The following is a 20,821-nucleotide window of genomic DNA, read 5'->3' on the forward strand; positions in this document are numbered from 1 at the left end:
AACGCATCATTTGTTCAAGTCCTACTAGGCGCTAGTAAGAACATTCCATTTGATGATGATATTTGCAGGAATCGCTTCCTTATGAAGGCGGCTCGATTCGTTGTTAGCGTCACGCGCTTATTCTCGCCCTGATTCTGATGCAAGTACGCGATAGTGAGTAAGCTACATAGTAGCTACTCATGGAAAGCGCGCTAAATGAACTCTTCACTTATTTTGATATTACTTTTTTTTTTCTGTCGATTTTGTTGTATTCCACTTATCTCCTTTGGGAGGAAATAAAGTTTGATGATGATGATAGGAGTCTTTTTGTATAGATTATACTGGTATTACTCCGATTTATTCTATAAAGACTTGTACTGGTTATAATGTATTTCATTATTATCAGTATTATTTGTTATAAATATGTTTCAATACATACTCAAAATGCGATCACAATATATTCACTTCCAAATTAAGTCATTTAATTGTGATCAGATGAATTATATATAATTTTCAATCTTATGCTAATTACTATGAAAATATCTTCCAAGTTCATTCACAAAAAGTATAATTCTTCATTGATTTATGTTCAAAGCAACTGTATATAATTATCACATATTAAATAAAAAAAAAAGATATATGTTACCGATATATATATAAATCACATAAAAAATTACATTGTAATTATTAACTGAACAGGATTTCCTAAAGATCTATACATTAACACTACCTTGGTAACAGGTTAAAATCTGACTAGTCATAACAAAGCACTAGAAACAAGTAAAACATCATCCCTCAGTAGTTCTCCAATAGCTTGGGTTGCTATACACAACTGTATGTCTGATTCATTATCAGACAGTCGACTCCTTTATGACATGCAGGAAGCATTAATTATAAACATCTTAAATTACTTGTATATGATTACAATTGGGACACATCATTATTTCACTACGGTAACTATATAATAAGATTGCATTTCAAAGACATCATTTTTATATCTTGCATTTCACAGATGTCATTTTAGGATCTTATACTTCAGACACATCATTTTATGACCTCACTGACTGTGGTTCTAGTGGTTATATTACATTATTGCATACTGATTAGAGAAAATGATATTTCTAAATATTTGTGCGTAAATCATGTTTGTATGGTACTCAAATTGAAATTGCTGCACATTTTCATGTTTTGAGTAATTAGACACAATGCTTGTACTGGTAATGCTTGAGTAATTAGACACAATGCTTGTACTGGTAATGCTAATTAATTGCCTAACTTAAAAGTTTTCATTTCATTCGCGTTTCCAACCAGGTCAACAAGATAGAGTAACTTGTTTCTTAATTTCTGCATACACATTAAAGTAGAATGATTTTTTTAATAAAAGTAAAATTTTGATATTAAATTGTTTACTAACCATGAACTTTGCTATAAAAATCTTGTACAAGATCTATAGGAACACTTAACAGCTTGATCTTAGTTTTTAGACAAATCACTTCAATTCAAACTCAAGAATGGAATCTGGTGATTGGCTTTAATTTGGGGTGTTTATTCTTTGGTAACTGTCAGCAAAATCACTAACAAAAAAAACCCCCAAAATAGCAAATTTGAAATGCATTGGTACAACATAAACAATTATGATCACAGCTTCAAGACAACCAATTCCTCACGGTAATTATAAGGTAACATTTATCATTGCCAATGCAAAGTCAAAAATTAACTATGTCAGACATCTGGCTTTTTGTGGCCATGGCAGAAATCTATGATGGCCTTAACTTGTAATAACCAATTTGCAAGCAACTTTAGCCCCAAGAGTCAGAACACATTTTTTGGGAGTCAATGAATACTCTGGAGGCTACTGGGCTTCAGCAAAGAAAAAATATCGAAGGAACAAGGAGAAGTGATACACAAAAACAGCATGACATGAAAGTCTAATCACAATTTTATGTAAATGCTGAATGATGATATCAGTTCAGATGTTTCATGTTTACATCTCAACCTCAAATTGGGAAATCCTGAAATATCCATGCAGAATACTGGATGCTGGTGGAAAACAGGACATAACTCACAGCAATAGACACACTGTCATGGCTATTATGTAGATGCTTTAAATTTGACTAGATAAATACAGAAACCGTGGAAGAAATGCATTGTCATTCACACTTAGTGAATCTTAGAGGACTAGATCCAGATTGTACAATTCCGCAATTTGAACGTATAATCATCCTATAGCTGATAAACCAGCATCCCACTGCAATAAATGCTGCTGATACTTTTTGAGTAAGTGTATGAAATCGATAGACAGTGCTGATTATGAGCATGAATTCCCACAACACTGTAAGGGCAGCAAGAAATATAACATTTACTTTTATATATGGAGTCAGTTCCTTATATGCCTGCTTTGTGGTCCGTATATCACTCTCCTTTATATTTTTCAGGTCTGCAAGATTTTCTTTATGAAGAATTATCTCCAGCTTTGACCAATCTTTGAAAAACTTCACTTCTTCGGATATAGTCAATAGATTGTGAATCAAAAGAAACACGTGTCCAGATATATCAAAGCCTAGCCATGACTGTCCAGCCTTGTTACAAGAAAATCTTGAAGGATAAATAGGTTCTGTACATATTCCAACAACAGATTCCACGTAATTAAAAACTGACGTCACTGTGTACCACCAAAATGTTCCTATGGCAAGTCGAAGGAAGTGTAATTTGACCTGTGGCCATTTACCAAGTGTGTAGACAAAGCTGGTCATACCCGTGAATAATGAGAGAGACGTCAGTGTCCATCCCCACCCTAACTTTACGAAGAGTTGGTTGAATATGTTATGAGAATCGGAGAAGTAAGATCTCGGTAAAGCCATTACATCTGCCAAAATCGATCCAGCCATCACCCCAATCAAGTAGACTCCTATTTTTACTGCAGTGTCGGCCAACAAGACCTTTTTACATATTTTCATGATGATCATCAAGAAAAAATGTCCGATATGTGTAGGGGGAGGTAGTGGCTTCTTGCCTTGTCCTCGCATTTTCCGTTGATCATTAAATCTTTGAGAACCCGTGGTCGGTCCGGGTTGACGTTTCACTCCGGCCATTTTGTCTACTCCTAAGATGCGTTCTATTACGAAGACATATTATTCTTGCTCAAATACAACAAAAACATTTATAGAAAAATACCAAGGTCGGGAATATGTAAATTTCATCTAAATATTATCAAATACTATGCAAAACTATTTAAAAGGGTGGCGAAATATTTAAAAATTAATTTCAATCACAATCGGATATCATGTTTGTAATAAAACACGCCGTCCTTCTTGTCACGTGATCCTCTTATATTTGGCAGCCATTTGTCAGCCGCAAAGAAGAAGAAAATAAGTACAGAAGACGAAACATCAGGTTACGAACGAATTTTTATTATCAATGTCACGTTTTATGATAGTAAAAATTAATTAAATGACGCGGGATTGAAGCACTCTCTATATGCCTGTATGTTTTTAAATGTTGGTTGTCCGTCTTCCCAAAATAAGTTGCTAGCTTTCTGGATGACAAAATTGATGTTGAGTCAGTTTCAAGACTAATATCACATGTACGGGAGCACTGTTTCGAACTTAGTTAGAACGAACTGTAATCTTTTATAATCAAAATTACAGGCATATTAAAATATGCCATTTACTTTTGCCAAAATGAAAGACGATTTCATTCATAAATGAGGAAATGTCATTCTAACAACAGTGTTTGGAGAAGAAAAAAATAATATCGGGGGCCACCCACAGGGTAACTTAGGAGCTCATTTCCATATTTGGTGTCGCGTTGTTAATGAAGTTAGACCCCTTAACATAAAGTGATAAAACGGATTCGATGCTTTCATTGGCAATTTTTCTATGTATTATATATACATTTTCAAGAATTTAGATTTATCTGAATTTAAGAACTTTATCAATTGCAAAGCACAGAAACATTTTGATCACTTGTGAGAAATTATAGAAAAAACACTCTTTAAGTTCACATCACCCAGCCATCATGGTAAATTACCACATTACCAAAACCATTCTGTTGATCACACTTTCTTAATTTCTTATGCCAAGCATGATATGTATGATATCTTTTAATATCGATCAGATTACCAAATTTTTCTAAAGTTCCACTCAATACTCTACATTCCAGTCAAAGATCTGATGACACATTCAGTTTAATATGGGATCACATTCTCATGACTGGAAGGTAGAGTATCAGAGTAGACTTAAAGATCTAGTGTTAATCAGTATGTTTTAATATTTGATTTATATGGAATGTTGACAGCTACAACAGAGGAGTTGATGAATGCTAGATGTACCTGTGGTGTACAAATATCCCCAATAGCTGAGGTGTGGACCTAACACACCCACAGCAGCCATGCCAGCAGACTTATTTATCTGTGGCTCCTGCCATGCAAACTTCAGTGACATTGACAGCTTTGTGCAGCACAAGAAAGAGCCTTGTGAACCTGTCAATACAGATGCTGAAGTCTTCACAGAGTCGACAGATGGCAGCACTGAGACCATCATACCACTCAATGTCGGTCAGTATATAGTGAACCTATCAAGGTCAGTCAGTATCTATAACCCATCAATGTCAGTATATACTGTATTTGACCTAATAAGGGCGCCTGCCCTAGTAAGGACGCCCCTACCTTTTTTGAAGGAAATAAATCTTTGACTGAGTGTCAAAATGGTGCATGTTCAAAAGTAATAATTCATATGAAAAGTTTTGCTACCTTATGTGTTCTATTTTCTTCGGCAAATTAATTATAAGTAACTGGAACACAAGTTTTCGCCACATTTTGTCTATTCCTACAGATGACATGTCAATGCAAAGAGCACCCGAAACTAAACACACATACAGATAATAACTTACCATCTTTATTTGAAGATAAAGTAAAAGACTTCATTCTTGTTGATAAATAACTTTTGTTCAGAACAGAAAGCTAGTAAAAGACATTGTAAATCAATTATTAGGTCAAAGAAAACGATGTCTGATATGATCTGGGAAATCACCTGTGTCTATAAATAGAACACAAAAGAGTTCCATTTGAACATAAATGGTGGAACACATGTTCTCTGGTCTAAAGATCAGCTGGCATGGTTTACAAGTTTACAGGAATATTCAAGTGATGTTTAAGCTTAATATACGATAATGAATAGATATCTTCATCTGGAATATTTTTATGACTGAATATTTTACCGTTTCCACAGCCTTGGGTATTCTGCTATAAGGTATAGTCTGTTTCATAAAACTTCAGAATAACTAATCTTAATATGGGCGCCCCCACTGTCAATTACCCGCGCCCTGCGCCCTTATTAGGTCAAATACGGTATATATATAACCCCTCAATGTCAGTCATTATATATAACCCCTCACTGTCAGTCAGTATATATAACCCCTCACTGTCAGTCAGTATATATAACCCCTCAATGTCTGTATATATAACCCCTCACTGTCAGTCAGTATATATAACCCCTCAATGTCAGTCATTATATATAACCCCTCACTGTCAGTCAGTATATATAACCCCTCAATGTCAGTCATTATATATAACCCCTTACTGTCAGTCAGTATATATAACCCCTCACTGTCAGTCAGTATATATAACCCCTCAATGTCAGTCAGTATATAAAACCCCTCAATGTCAGTCAGTATATATATATAACCCCTCACTGTCAGTCAGTATATATAACCCCTCGCTGTCAGTCAGTATATAAAACCCCTCAATGTCAGTCAGTATATATAACCCCTCACTGTCAGTCAGTATATATAACCCCTCACTGTCAGTCAGTATATATAACCCCTCACTGTCAGTCAGTATATATAACCCCTCAATGTCAGTCAGTATATATAACCCCTCAATGTCAGTCAGTATATATATATATAACCCCTCACTGTCAGTCAGTATATATAACCCCTCGCTGTCAGTCAGTATATAAAACCCCTCAATGTCAGTCAGTATATATAACCCCTCACTGTCAGTCAGTATATATAACCCCTCACTGTCAGTCAGTATATATAACCCCTCACTGTCAGTCAGTATATATAACCCCTCAATGTCAGTATATATAACTGGTGGTTGGTAGAGGGTTAGACTAACTGTACTATCAGTTGGTAGAGGGTTAGACTAACTGTACTATCAGTTGGTAGAGTGTTGGACTAACTGTACTATCAGTTGGTAGAGGGTTAGACTAACTGTACTATCAGTTGGTAGAGTGTTGGACTAACTGTTCTATCAGTTGGTAGAGTGTTGGACTAACTGTACTCTCAGTAGGTAGAGTGTTGGACTAACTGTTCTATCAGTTGGTAGAGTGTTGGACTAACTGTTCTATCAGTTGGTAGAGTGTTGGACTAACTGTTCTATCAGTTGGTAGAGTGTTGGACTAACTGTACTATCAGTTGGTAGAGGGTTAGACTAACTGTACTATCAGTTGGTAGAGTGTTGGACTAACTGTTCTATCAGTTGGTAGAGTGTTGGACTAACTGTACTATCAGTTGGTAGAGTGTTGGACTAACTGTACTTTCAGGTGAAGGTGAGATCATGGACTGTCTTGTTCTGTTGTTGTACACTATATGAACACATATCCTCTCGATACCCCTCCTCCCACCCAAACAAAGCCAATTTAAATATTAATGTAAATAAATGATCAGAGTGAAACACTATTGCATACTGTTGTTGTAGTCAATTAACTTGTTTTATGTACAGAAGCATTGAACAATGCTGTGATGACATGTACCGAGCCATCAGACGGGTCCGAACCTCAGACGGTGATCATCATCCAGGGTAGCTCTGGGGAAACCTCTGATCTCGCCCAGACAATTACCATGCAGGGAACCTTCTCTACCGCTGAGGATGGACAAACCACTTTCATTCCTGACCCATCAGCTGCTAATGTACAGGACCCTGTATCCAACCTTACACAGACCCCAGCACCAGGTATGTACATCAATAACATACATTTGGAATAAATGAACAGCCTCTTTAGTCTTTGAACACATTCCAATGCTTGAAATATGTACCGGTATACATGTACCCTGTTCAGTGAAATGGTGTAACAAACTAGCACTGTCAAAAGGATGGTTGATTAATACCAAATCAGCTCGGTGATTAATACCCCATCAACTCAGTGATTAATACCCATCAACTCAGTGATTAATACCCCATCAACTCAGTGATTATTACCCCATCAACTCAGTAATTAATACCCCATCAACTCAGTTATTAATACCCCATCAACTCAGTGATTATTACCCCATCAACTCGGTAATTAATACCCCATCAACTCGGTGATTATTACCCCATCAACTCGGTAATTAATACCCCATCAACTCAGTGATTAATACCCATCAACTCTGTGATTATTACCCCATCAACTCAGTGATTAATACCCATCAACTCAGTGATTAATACCCCATCAACTCAGTTATTAATACCCCATCAACTCAGTGATTAATACCCATCAACTCAGTGATTAATACCCATCAACTCAGTGATTATTACCCCATCAACTCGGTGATTAATACCCCATCAACTCAGTGATTATTACCCCATCAACTCAGTGATTAATACCCCATCAACTCAGTGATTAATACCCCATCAACTCAGTGATTATTACCCCATCAACTCAGTGATTAATACCCCATCAACTCAGTGATTAATACCCCATCAACTCAGTGATTAATACCCATCAACTCAGTGATTAATACCCATCAACTCAATTAATACCCCATCAACTCAGTGATTAATACCCCATCAACTCAGTGATTAATACCCCATCAACTCAGTGATTAATACCCCATCAACTCAGTAATTAATACCCATCAACTCAGTGATTAATACCCCATCAACTCAGTGATTATTACCCCATCAACTCAGAGATAAATACCCCATCAACTCAGAGATAAATACCCCATCAACTCAGTGATTAATACCCCATCAACTCAGTGATTAATACCCCATCAACTCAGTGATTATTACCCCATCAACTCGGAGATAAATACCCCATCAACTCAGTGATTAATACCCCATCAACTCAGTGATTAATACCCACCAACTCAGTGATTAATACCCCATCAACTCAGTAATTAATACCCATCAACTCAGTAATTAATACCCCATCAACTCAGTGATTATTACCCCATCAACTCAGAGATAAATACCCCATCAACTCAGTGATTAATACCCCATCAACTCAGTGATTAATACCCACCAACTCAGTGATTAATACCCCATCAACTCAGTGATTAATACCCATCAACTCAGTGATTAATACCCATCAACTCAGTGATTAATACCCCATCAACTCGGTGATTAATACCCCATCAACTCAGTGATTAATACCCCATCAACTCAGTAATTAATACCCCATCAACTCAGTGATTAATACCCCATCAACTCAGTAATTAATACCCATCAACTCAGTAATTAATACCCATCAACTCAGTAATTAATACCCCATCAACTCAGTGATTATTACCCCATCAACTTGGTGATTAATACCCCATCAACTCAGTAATTAATACCCCATCAACTCAGTGATTATTACCCCATCAACTCAGTGATTATTACCCCATCAACTCAGTGATTAATACCCCATCAACTCAGTGATTATTTGTCATTAGCAGGAAAGAAAAGAGGAAGGCCTAAGCAGAAAGGGTCTGTTCGTAAGCAAGTAGAAGAAAAACCTCCTGTGAAACCATCCAAACCAGAAATAGGTAAGTTTAACATCCATTTCCAATCTTAAGTTGTCACTTACTGTATACTGATAGTTCATACGTATATATACATTATTGGTGACCTAACAGATCAAGTGCTTTGTATAAAAACTAGAAACACCATTCCTGATAAAAGTAATAAACATGTTTCATAATTTATGGATGGCTATAATAATGATATGTTCTGATGGCTGATTCACGTGTTCTAACTCTCTATGTGGTATATTGAGTCAGTGTGTACATGTGTGGTTTTGAGTCAGTGTGTACATGTGGTATATTGAGTCAGTGTGTACATGTGTGGTTTTGAGTCAGTGTGTACATGTGTGATATTGAGTCAGTGTGTACATGTGTGATATTGAGTCAGTGTGTACATGTGTGATATTGAGTCAGTGTGTACATGTGTGATATTGAGTCAGTGTGTTCATGTGTGATATTGAGTCAGTGTGTACATGTGCGGTATATATTGAGTCAGTGTGTACATGTGTGGTATTGAGTCAGTGTGTACATGTGTATGTGATATTGAGTCAGTGTGTACATGTGTGATATTGAGTCAGTGTGTACATGTGTATGTGATATTGAGTCAGTGTGTACATGTGTATGTGATATTGAGTCAGTGTGTATATGTGTATGTGATATTGAGTCAGTATGTCCATGTGTATGTGATATTGAGTCATTGTGTACATGTGTGATATTGAGTCAGTGTGTACATGTGTGATATTGAGTCAGTGTGTACATGTGTGATATTGAGTCTGTGTGTACATGTGTATGTGATATTGAGTCAGTGTGTACATGTGTATGTGATATTGAGTCAGTGTGTACATGTGTATGTGATATTGAGTCAGTGTGTACATGTGTGATATTGAGTCAGTGTGTACATATGTGATATTTGTATGTGATATTGAGTCAGTGTGTACATGTGTATGTGATATTGAGTCAGTATGTACATGTGTATGTGATATTGAGTCAGTGTGTACATGTGTATGTGATATTGAGTCAGTGTGTACATGTGTGATATTGAATCAGTATTAATGAGTTCTGTTACAGGTTCTGATGGCCGGTTTGTCTGCTCTAGCTGTCTGTATGATCATGTTAATGTCCCTGATATTGTTGTTACAGGTTCTGATGGCCGGTTTGTCTGCTCTAGCTGTAAGCGGTCGTTTACCAAAGAGAGGTTCTTCACTACACACAAATGTATGGGGACGACAGACTATGTGGATCTCTCCAGGAAACAGGTCCTAGACCTCGATTTAGGTACAATGTTAAATCATCTTGTGCTGACTAGTATTGTTTCTGTTGACTATTATCAGTAACTACATGTACCAATTAAAGCTGAGATTTATTGTACAAATGTGGAATTACAATACTGATATCAATTCATGAATTGTGACGTGATTATACAATCCTGAATTACATTGTATAGATCTGCCCACAAGCTGGCACTCATGATAAGGCTGTATTATGGTATCTACTTTAAACAAGTGAATGTTTGTTTCTGTACCAAGCTCTGACTTGTTATGCTGATTTATATGTTTACACTGTAATAACAAATGTAAACCTATAGAAATGTGTACTTTTCCAATCTAGATTATTGTGTATCAAGTTAAGATGGTTGAGCAGTCACAGATGTGACACAGAAACTGATTTCTTAGGATATTCAGAATATTCAGATCAACAGGAAACTTAATGGTGGACTTATTTCAGATGTAGATGAGGTAGAAGAGGACCTGGAGGCAAAAGATGACCACGTGTATCATCTAGAGGAGGATCATCCATCTGACATTGATGAAGAGGACAATTTGGATGAGGACTCAGAATTCAAATTAAAGGAACCCCAGAAAGTTACTAAGGAGGATGACTGGGAGAAGCCTGAGAATACAGATGGTGTGCAGGTGTTAGCTGATCCAGATGTGGACAACACTCGCACAGAAAAACCGGCTGACTTCATCACAGACCTGCCAATATTCACCTCCGAGGAGGAGAAACTCAAGTTTGAACAACAGATGAATGTAGATCTGAGTGGGGTAGACTCTATGTTTAAACAGCATGCTATAGCCCAGGATCTGAACGAGAAAGCGCCCATGACAACACGCATGGTGACCACCTCCCTGTCACTGTTTTCCTGTTGTGTGTGCGAGAAGATCTTTAAAACTCTGTCACATATGAGATTACACTGTCTGATCCACACTGACCTTAAGCCTTTCAAGTGTCCAAAGTGTCGATATGCGTCCAACTCCAAAGGTTTGTATGGATTTATCACTGTTGAACAGAATCTGGATTTTAAAAGTTTCTTTTTAAAAAGAGGTTTACAAGTTGATAAAAATATCAATTTGAATAAGTTTGTTTTCATATTAATTCAAATAAATGAGTTTATTCCATATTAAAAATTCAATTTTTAAAATGTTATGAAGATGTAAATACTATATATTGAGAGTTTGACAATATGGATGATTAATACCTAGGAAACATGTTTATTTATCTGTTGTAGGCAACCTGTACACACACATGCGGAAACATACCGGCCAGTACTACAAGTGTACGGACTGTTCCTTCAAGTCTGTCAACAAAAGTCATTTGTTGGAGCATGTGGCCACGCACAACAAGAAAAAGGAAAAGTGTGATATTTGTAAAAAGACATACAAGACTTTAAAATCTATGATCAACCACATTAGGAAATATCACAGTAGCACTGCCAAGGGACGCGAATATCTGGCCACCTTCCTTCAGAACCCTGCCAAAGGCTCAACTGTCATTCACCAGTGTCATGTCTGTAATCGCAAGTTCAAGAAGAAGGTTGATCGTGACCGACATCTGTTTGTACACGACATTAAAGACATTCCCAGCATACAACACTGTGAATTGTGTGATTACACCGCCAGTCGTAAGGTTTACCTTGAAAAACACTACCAGAAACATCGTGTCATATACCGTTGTGTCAAATGTCCCCTCAAGTTCCTTAGTACAATACGTCTGATTGACCATCTGACCAGTGTCCACCTCAAGGTTGACTTGACCAACAAGTGGGAGGAGTTATTTGAGCAATGCATCAACTACAGCCTTTATCTACCTGAACCTGACGAACTTCTGGAAATGAAGGAGTTCATCAACCTACCTCCAGAACTCTCTAGCTCTGTGTTGAAAAATGAAGCCAAGTTAAATGCTGAGCTTGGTGTATTGTGTACAGATAAGTCTATGGACGTAGGTGATGTAAATGGGGTCCCTGGGGATGTAAATGGGGTCCCTGGGGATGTAAATGGGGTCCCTGGGGATGTTAATGGGGTCCCTGGGGATGTAAATGGGGTCCCTGGGGAAGTTAATGGGGTCCCTGGGGATGTAACAGAGGACCTTGTGTCTGTGGCTTTACAGTCCTCACAGGAGCAGGTGACCAACAGTACAGGTCAGGATGACCCGAGCTCTTCGCTGGTCAGTCAGGATTCTACAGGTAAATACATGTAAACACAAAATTCAGGTAGAATTTTTCACTTAAGTGATCTTTAGCGTCAGAGTTTAGAGAAGATATACGAAGAGAATAGGCAATGCTACTACACTCTTTGTGTTGGTATTACTGCTGTATATATATAGAACTCTGATTTCTTGCACCAGCAGATGTTTGTTTCTACTTTAAATCTAAATCTGATATCATCAAAAATTGCTTTGGATCATTCAGATAAATAAAAGCTTTTACACATTGATGGAAATATACAGTGCATGATGATGAATGTAAACATATCTATCAAATACCATTTATATTTCATTAGAATGAAGTCCAAATACCAGCATTACATTGTAATAAATAACAGATCATTTCCTGTTGTTTAGTTTTATATTCTTGTCATATGATAATAACATCAGTAGATTGATTGATTTATTGATTGATTTATTGATTGATTATACAATGTACTTCATCTTGTGCTTCAGTCAAAGATTTGGATGATACCACTGACAAAGAAACCTTGGAGGACAGCAGTAAAGATGTTAACACAGAGGCCAATGACACTTCACCTGATGAGGTGATGGAGACAGAGATCAGCTCGGAGAATGCTGTACCAGAAATAAACAACGGAGATACTGTGGAGAGGGAGGAGGTAGACATTGGGCTGACAGAGGAGGGACTAGAAGAGGGAGATGATGATCTGGACCAGAATCAGCTGGAGGAGCTGGGTGATATAGGGGAGGGATCAGAAGGGTCAAGTGGCAAGATAGCAAGTAAAGAACTTATACAGCGTATGGGATATCGTACGATGACGATGGACATCTTCCACAAAATGAGGGAAACATTCGGTACAGAGGAATGTGAATACTGTGGCAAATTATACTACAATAAGGTGGACTTTGATACTCATCTACGAACACACACAGGTATGGAATAACAATAGAATCACACAGGTATGGAATAACAATAGAATCACACAGGTATGGAATAACAATAGAATCACACAGGTATGGAATATAAAACAAAATCACACCGGTATGGAATATATAACAAAATCACACAGGTATGGAATAACAATAGAATCACACAGGTGTAGAATACACAACAAACTCACACAGGTATGGAATCACAATAGAATCACACAGGTATGGAATAACAATAGAATCACACAGGTATGGAATATAAAACAAAATCACACAGGTTTGGAATACACAACAAAATCACTGCTCGGAGCATCCACACCAATTAGACTACCTCTGCCTAATTTATGTTTAAATGTGGAAAGGCTACTGATTGGGATTTAATGCTACTTCTGTCATAATTGTAGACAGGTTTGATTTCTGTATAGATAGATTTCACCCTGTTGACTAGGTCGAGTTTGTCGGTAGGTTGATGGGGAGTGACAAATGTGTGTCTCTGGGTGCTTTTGGTGAAACAATCAACTGTTTAAAATCCTACATTCTACTTTTAAAGTAAATATAACAAGCAACAGTTCCTTCAGGCAATTTCCCAGCTCTAAAACAAAACGATCATAACTGCTAAGAATTTTTCTATATTTGATGTATTTTCTATACTTTGTAATTCTGACCTCATGAGACAAAGACAACGATAATATCTACTAAGAACTTTTCAATGTTTTAAGCAGACCTTGTTTGTTACGACTTCAGGAGACAAGCCGTTCCCCTGTAATATATGTGGGTACCGCGGTCTAACCAAAGAGAACCTGAGTCGCCATAAGGAGAAGGAGCATGAGAAGCTGACCTTTCCGTGTAAGGACTGTAATTTTGAGTTTGTGGCCAACAGTCGTTCACAGCTGTGGAATCATACGATGAAACATCGCGGTCTGCACGAAGCCATGGGTATAGAGTGCCCTACCTGTAAATCCAAGTTGGAGAAGTAAGTGTCACGTAGCCATAGGAACCAGTGTTGTAAAGTCTATTGGTGAAACTTTTATATGTGGTGCTGTATGAGATTGATACTATTGAGGAACTGTTAAATGGTACATGATTTCATGGGAAAGCTATATAGCTTTGTGTCCACTGCTATTTAATATAAAAGATATACTAATACATGGTTACTTAGATTACAAATTGTTTGAAACATAAGCTTTGTGCCTGTATTAGAAATGTTATGATGATAGAGTTTGTAGCATTATCTATCAGGTGAGACCTAGTTCTGGACCTAGTTCTGGACCCACAATTTTACAGCAGTATATTCATTTATAACATTGATTTCTCGTGGTAGCATGAAGAAATTGAAGGCTCACTTCAGTACTGACCACCCTGATTTAAACCTAGACGAGCAGCTCAAAGTCACCGGGTATAAGGAGATTAAACATCGCACACAAGGAAAGATGGGTAGGTTTACTCTCCTTTACTTTGTGGGGCTATTTGTCACAGTTTACGTACACTTCGCATATTTTTAACATTTCACACATATACATTTATCATACAGCTGACCTGTATATTGTGACTTGTATTATGTCTTTTTGTATAACACACTCCCCTAAATAGTAAAACAATATGCTGCTCTGTAAAATTTGGTGTTAGGACGGATTCCTTTTGATTATAACAGTTTAACAAAGATATATCAATATCAATATCATTACTTTCACGGTGAAGATGTTTTCATTTTGAATCATAGTGGTTTTCATGTTACAGACAAAACAATATTTTCTCATTTCATATTAATATACTGTGCATCATATCATACTCTAGTAATATTTCATAAGAAATGTATGTTCCTGGTCAATAAATTTGTCACATTTAGAATTTACTGAAGAAGGAAGTAAATAATTGTAATGTAATTTTATCCAGGTCGGAGGTCATACAAGTGTCCATACTGTGATAAAGTTTTTATACGAGCTAACTCAGAGCTGCAGAAACACATCTGGATTCATGAGGGCATTAAGCCATACAAATGTCCATTGTGTACATACTCCTGTCGTAGTAAAAACAATCTTCAGGCCCACATGTTGCGGCACACGGAGGAGAAACCCTACTCCTGCTCAGAATGTGGCAAGGCCTATAAGTCACAGACAGCCTTACGCTGGCATGTCAGATCTCACAAGGATGGAAAGCTTTTTAAATGTGACAGGTAAAAATCTCCTAAGATATGTAAAGATCTCACCTGGTCCGAAGGACCAAGGTGAGCTTATGCCATACCGTGGCGTCCGTCGTCCGTCCGTCGTCCGTCGTCTGTCGTCCGTCCGTCCGTCAACAATTGACTTCTTCTTCATAACCACTGATCAGAATTTGACCAAATTTGGTCAGAAGCATCCCTATGGGTAGGGGACTCAAAATTGTACAAATGATGGGGCTGACCCCCCAGGGGCCTGAGGGGCGGGGACAAAAGGGGTCAATTTGGCTACATTGATATAAACGACTTCTTCTCTGAAACCGAGCAAAGGATATTGCTCCTATTTGTCTGGAAGTATCACTATGGGGTGGGGATTCAAAATTGTACAAATGGTGGTGCTGACCCCCAGGGGCCTGAGGGGCGGGGCCAAAAGGGGTCAATTTGGCTACATTGATATAAACGACTTCTTCTCTGAAACCGAGCAAAGGATATTGCTCCTATTTGTCTGGAAGTATCACTATGGGGTGGGGATTCAAAATTGTACAAATGGTAGTGCTGACCCCCAGGGGCCTGAGGGGCGGGGCCAAAAGGGGTCAATTTGGCTATATTGATATAAACGACTTCTTCTCTGAAACCGAGCAAAGGATATTGCTCCTATTTGTCTGGAAGCATCACTATGGAGTGGGGACTCAAAATTGTACAAATGGTGGTGCTGACCCCCTAGGGGCCTGAGGGGCGAGGCAAAAATGGGTCAATATAGCTATATTGATATTAACGACTTCTTCTCTGGAACCGAGCAATGGATATCACTCATATTTGCCTGGTAGCATCACTTTGGGGTGGGGATTCAAAATTGTACAAATGATGGGACTGACCCCCTAGGGGCCTGAGGGGCGGGGCCAAAATGGGTCAATATAGCTATATTGATGATACCGACTTCTTCTCTGAAACCGAGCAATGGATATCACTCATATTTGCCTGGTAGCATAACTTTGGGGTGGGGATTCAAAATTGTACAAATGATGGGGCTGACCCCCAGGGGCCGGAAGGGCGGGGCCAAATGTGGTCATTTGGGCTATATTTATAAAAACAACTTCTTCTCTGAAACCGAACAAATGATATTGCTCAAATTTGCCTGGTAGCAACGCTATGGGGTGGGGATTCAAAATTGTACAAATGATCGGGCTGACCCCCAGGGGCCGGAAGGGCGGGGCCAAATGTGGTCATTTGGGCTATATTTATAAAAACAACTTCTCTGAAACCGAACAAACGATATTGCTCATATTTGCCTGGTAGCAACACTATGGGGTGGGGATTCAAAATTGTACAAATGGTGTGGCTGACCCCTGGGGGGCCTGAGGGGCGGGGCCAAGAGTGGTCAATTTGGCTAAATTGATATGAACAATTTCTCATCTGAAACTAAGCCATATATATTGCTCAATTTTGACTGTGAGAATCCCTTTGGGGTAGGGTTTCAAAATTGTACAAATGACAGGGCTGACCCCAGGGGACCTAAGAGGCGGGGCCAAAAGGGGTTATTTTGGCAAAATTGATATAAACAACTTTTTCTCTGAAAATAAGCAATGGATATCTTTAATATGTGACTGGTAGCATTCACTTTGGTTAAGGATTCAAAATTGTACAAATGATGGGGCCAACCCCTTGGAGGCTGAGGGGCTGGGCCAAAAGGGGTCAATTTGGCTAAATTGATATGAACAACTTCTCTGAAACAGCTCTTATTTGACTATTAGCATCCTATTGGGGTAGGGATTCAAAATTGTATAAAGGAAGGAGCTGACCCCCAGGGGGCAGAGGGCAGGGTCAAAAGGGGCCAATTGGTCTAAACAAGATCTTCTCTGAAACTAAGCAATGGATATCACTCACATTTGTGTGGTAGCATCCCTATGGGGTCGCGCCAAAAGTCAATTTCATTTCATGGATTAATGTACCTTTTGGCATTTTTAGTATTGAAATAAAACCAATGTACATGTACCCATATAAAATGCTTATGATATATATTGACATAGCAATACCAGCGACAAATATGCTTAAGCATCATTCTTGTTTCATATCTCATGAAACCAGGTGAGCGATACAGGCCCTCTGGGCCTCTTGTTTACTAGTGATCAACTTTATCATTAATGATTAATTTAATCATTAAATAATTAAAATAATAATTGTTTTAATACCAATAAATAGACTACTAAAATAATTGTTGATTTTTCAATATTCTTAGTTTGCAAAAGACTTTTGCAATTATAGCTCAATAAATCAGATTTAATTGTCAAATTAATTAATTTACTACTTAAAGTACAAGCAGTACAAATCAGAACTGGTGTATGTATATCCACAACTGTGTATATAAATATCACCACTGTTACACAGATGTCCGTACGAGGCGACACAGAGGAGCCACCTGAAGCGCCACCTCCAGACACACGACGTGGTGAAGCGGTTTATGTGCATGCACTGTGAGTTCTCGGCTAACACCATTGGCTACATGAAGATCCATTACACCCGGCATCATAAGGGTGAGACCTTTGAGTACCCCAGTACCACTGGGATAGAGGCTGACAAGCAGGTAGTGATGGTGGACTCACAGGCATATCGCTGTCTCAGCTGTGACTATCTGTTTGGCAACATGAGTGATCTCAAACGTCACCTCAAGATCCGACACCATCTCCAGGTGCAGCAGATACAGGGGTTAGACCAGGTCCCTGTAAGTGAGGTCCAGGTATGTCTGTCAGGTGTCATCTTTAGGACAGAAAAATAGTAGTGGGTGTCATCTTTAGGACAGAAAAATAGTAGTGGGTGTCATCTTTAGGACAGAAAATAATAGTGAGTGTCATCTTTAGGACAGAAAATAATAGTGGGTGTTTTCTTTAGGACAGACAAATAATAGTGGGTGTCATCTTTAGGACAGAAAATAATAGTGGGTGTCATCTTTAGGACAGAAAATAATAGTGGGTGTCATCTTTAGGACAGAAAATAATAGTGGGTGTCATCTTTAGGACAGACAAATAATAGTGGGTGTCATCTTTAGGACAGACAAATAATAGTGGGTGTCATCTTTAGGACAGACAAATGATCGTGGGTGTCATCTTTAGGACAAGTAGGACGGCCTGTGTAATGCTAATAGCATGAAGTAACATGATATATTTGTAATAGAATCTTAAACTCCCTTTCGGGCGAGGTGGGAGATCTCAACCACAGAGGAAAGATTCTTAAATTGACACACGAGAACCTTGCCTAATGTTTGGCAGCTTAAGAATCTTACTCTGAGATTAACACATTCAATGCTAATAGGACATAAGACTGTCATGTTAAAGACAGAAACTTTTATAAGAGATGAATATACTGTATGTACCAATCCCTGTACGTACTAAAGTTTAGTATTAAAGTTTGTTGAGGGCTTATTTGTGAACTGCTTTTAGCATCGATATTATTTTAAAATAGATGGTTTTGCAAAAATGAAGAAGGGGCTCATTTGTAGGCAGGGGTTCATTTGCCTATAAAAACAGTTAGAAAACGGTACTACAATCAGGGCAGAGTCTTTTAAAAGTTGATTAGCTCAATCAATTGATTAGTGAAAATCTCATTTCCCCTTTACTTCAAAATCTGTATGTATATATTCCTTAAAATTGGAAGGTATGAAGAAAATGATTGCTGTAGTTTCATAAATTTTTGTCAAGTTAGTTCTACCAGAAATTATTTTATCAGGATTTTGAAATTGTTGTTAAATTGTGATTAACCTAATTACCCTTTGAACAACTTGACCCTGATCTTTAGGGCTGCTGGTAAGTATGTAAGCTCCATCACTTATGATTTATCTCCTGTCCTGCTCTCTGAATTTTATTCCAGAAAATTCATCAGGTCTATGATTATCAGATGTTTTAGCTCTGTTTTTACCTCTTTCAGGTACTTCAGTGTTCAGATGATGCGCTAGCATCTACAGTTGTTGAACAGATTGCAGAAGGGGAGACAACCACAGATGTAGTAGAACCTAGTCAGACAAGTAAGACCTGTAGTATGAATTTTCTGATGTGGGTATATTGTATGACCTTGAACATCAAGAAACCCTCTCCTTAACCCTCATTTACACTATCATGTGCTGGATTGAACAGCTTTTATATCACTGCCAAGGCAGCACCGGGAAGTTTACTATTTTATGTACAGTATTTTTGATATAACCGACTCTTAAGGTACTATAAATACAGTATCATTAACATATGTGGGGACCACATAGGTGATGCCTGGTCAGGCCCTAATAGTAAAACACTGGGCATATAAATCCATTTGTTTGTGTTTGTTTGATGTTTTTGAATAAAGATTTTATTATATCATTATTGATAATTGAATTCAGCATGAAGTGTTTTAATTTACAGTGGAAACAAACGATTTGGATGAGAAGACACAGTCTGCAGTCAGCATATTACAGCAGATCATTGATATGTCCCAACAGGTAATATACTGCTACAGCTGGCACTAGTTTTGAAATTTAAATAATTCTTTGTATTTTCAGTTATGATTTTGTTTTGTTTTTCAGTTACTATTGATGGTAACCAGTTAAAATTTGTATAAATTAGTGCAATTTGCCTATTTCACTTTTGACAACCAAATTGAATTTTTTAAAGAACACTCATTCTTTTGATTTTAGATTGTGGTGATTGTTCTAGCAACTTAACATTCCGATGGTTATCCATGGATCATACGTACAGATGATAAATATAATATCAATTAGATGTTAGGGGATTTGTGTTGGTTAACTTGTAGATTTTAAATCCTACATTAATTATGTACAGTACCATCCAATTTTCTCACATGGTCGTCGACTATTTTAGGGAGGTCAGCCATTTACAGTCCAGGGAGAGGATGGCCAGATGGTGTCTGTAAACCCGGAGACTATCATCGTCCAGCAGGAAGGAGAAGAGGTGCTGCTGACAGAGGGTGGCACAGAGCTGGAAGGTAACCAGCAGTATGTGATCCAGTATGTCACCCCAGAGGAAGCCGAATTTGACCAGCTGGACCAGGCCTCTTTGGTAGAGGTCCAGACTGTTCCTGAAGAGGTGGAGACCATACAGACTAGCATCGTCATGGAGGAAGCCAGTGTATCCATGGAAACAGAATAATTTCTTATAGACCTGTCTCTAAATGATGCTGTTTGTCACGTGGTTATTGTGGCCAGTAGGTGATATCTTCTTCAGCTTTGCGTATGAAAGCAGTCATTATTCGAGTGCTGGACTGAAAGTATGATTCTCTTGGAGTAGAGGCTTCTTAATGCCAATAGACCGTGGCTGTTTGTAGGTCACTGAACTTTGAGTAAAGACATATTGGAAGTGTTCTTCACTTCAGTAGTAAGCCTGCATCACAACTCACAGTAAATGCCTTTCCTATTAATACTGACGATAGAAACTTGCCAAGTACTTTCACAGGAAAAAAAAAAAGACAGAAAGAAAAAAATCTATTTTGTTGTTAATCTTATTTCAGTATTTTGTTTCAAAAATAAATTATTAAAAACAAACTATTTGAAGATGAAATTAAAGTCTTGTGCTGTTTTGAAAAACAGGATTGCTCAGCAGTCTCCTTTGTTCACCAGAATTG

General features: G+C 37.9%; 2 protein-coding genes across 4 annotated transcripts; one reads left to right on the forward strand and one right to left on the reverse strand.

The window, feature by feature from the left end:
• Positions 1–300: 300 nt before the first annotated feature.
• On the reverse strand, positions 301–3,192 carry LOC117337762 (fat storage-inducing transmembrane protein-like). Its single transcript, XM_033898874.1, has one exon. It carries the CDS (start codon positions 3,069–3,071, stop codon positions 2,130–2,132), a length of 942 nt encoding a protein of 313 aa, XP_033754765.1. The 5' UTR covers positions 3,072–3,192; the 3' UTR covers positions 301–2,129.
• A 102-nt stretch (positions 3,193–3,294) lies between these two features.
• On the forward strand, positions 3,295–20,666 carry LOC117337759 (zinc finger protein ZFAT-like). Of its 3 annotated transcripts, none has more exons than XM_033898869.1 (15): positions 3,295–3,372; positions 4,276–4,534; positions 6,704–6,934; positions 8,620–8,712; positions 9,829–9,963; positions 10,414–10,950; positions 11,198–12,151; positions 12,628–13,068; positions 13,810–14,038; positions 14,387–14,499; positions 14,959–15,238; positions 17,606–17,954; positions 19,139–19,235; positions 19,606–19,682; positions 20,062–20,666. In XM_033898869.1, exons 2-15 carry the CDS (start codon positions 4,369–4,371, stop codon positions 20,347–20,349), a joined length of 3,990 nt encoding a protein of 1,329 aa, XP_033754760.1. In that variant the 5' UTR covers positions 3,295–3,372; positions 4,276–4,368; the 3' UTR covers positions 20,350–20,666. The 3 variants fall into 3 exon arrangements, with proteins under 3 accessions (XP_033754760.1, XP_033754762.1, XP_033754761.1); XM_033898871.1 differs by having other exon boundaries at positions 8,623–8,712; XM_033898870.1 differs by lacking the exon at positions 3,295–3,372 and adding an exon at positions 3,525–3,750.
• Positions 20,667–20,821: the final 155 nt, after the last annotated feature.

The sequence above is a fragment of the Pecten maximus genome, chromosome 11, assembly GCF_902652985.1.
Source record: "Pecten maximus chromosome 11, xPecMax1.1, whole genome shotgun sequence".
In the NCBI taxonomy this organism is placed as follows: Eukaryota; Metazoa; Mollusca; class Bivalvia; order Pectinida; family Pectinidae; genus Pecten; species Pecten maximus.

Excerpts from the sequence above, each read along its gene's own strand:
- LOC117337762 (XM_033898874.1), bottom strand. The coding sequence starts at position 3,071 with ATGGCCGGAGTGAAACGTCAACCCGGACCGACCACGGGTTCTCAAAGA.
- LOC117337759 (XM_033898869.1), top strand. The coding sequence starts at position 4,369 with ATGCCAGCAGACTTATTTATCTGTGGCTCCTGCCATGCAAACTTCAGT. Across the intron at positions 10,951-11,197 it reads ATATGCGTCCAACTCCAAAG|GCAACCTGTACACACACATG; the intron begins GTTTGTATGGAT and ends TATCTGTTGTAG. Across the intron at positions 14,500-14,958 it reads TCGCACACAAGGAAAGATGG|GTCGGAGGTCATACAAGTGT; the intron begins GTAGGTTTACTC and ends AATTTTATCCAG.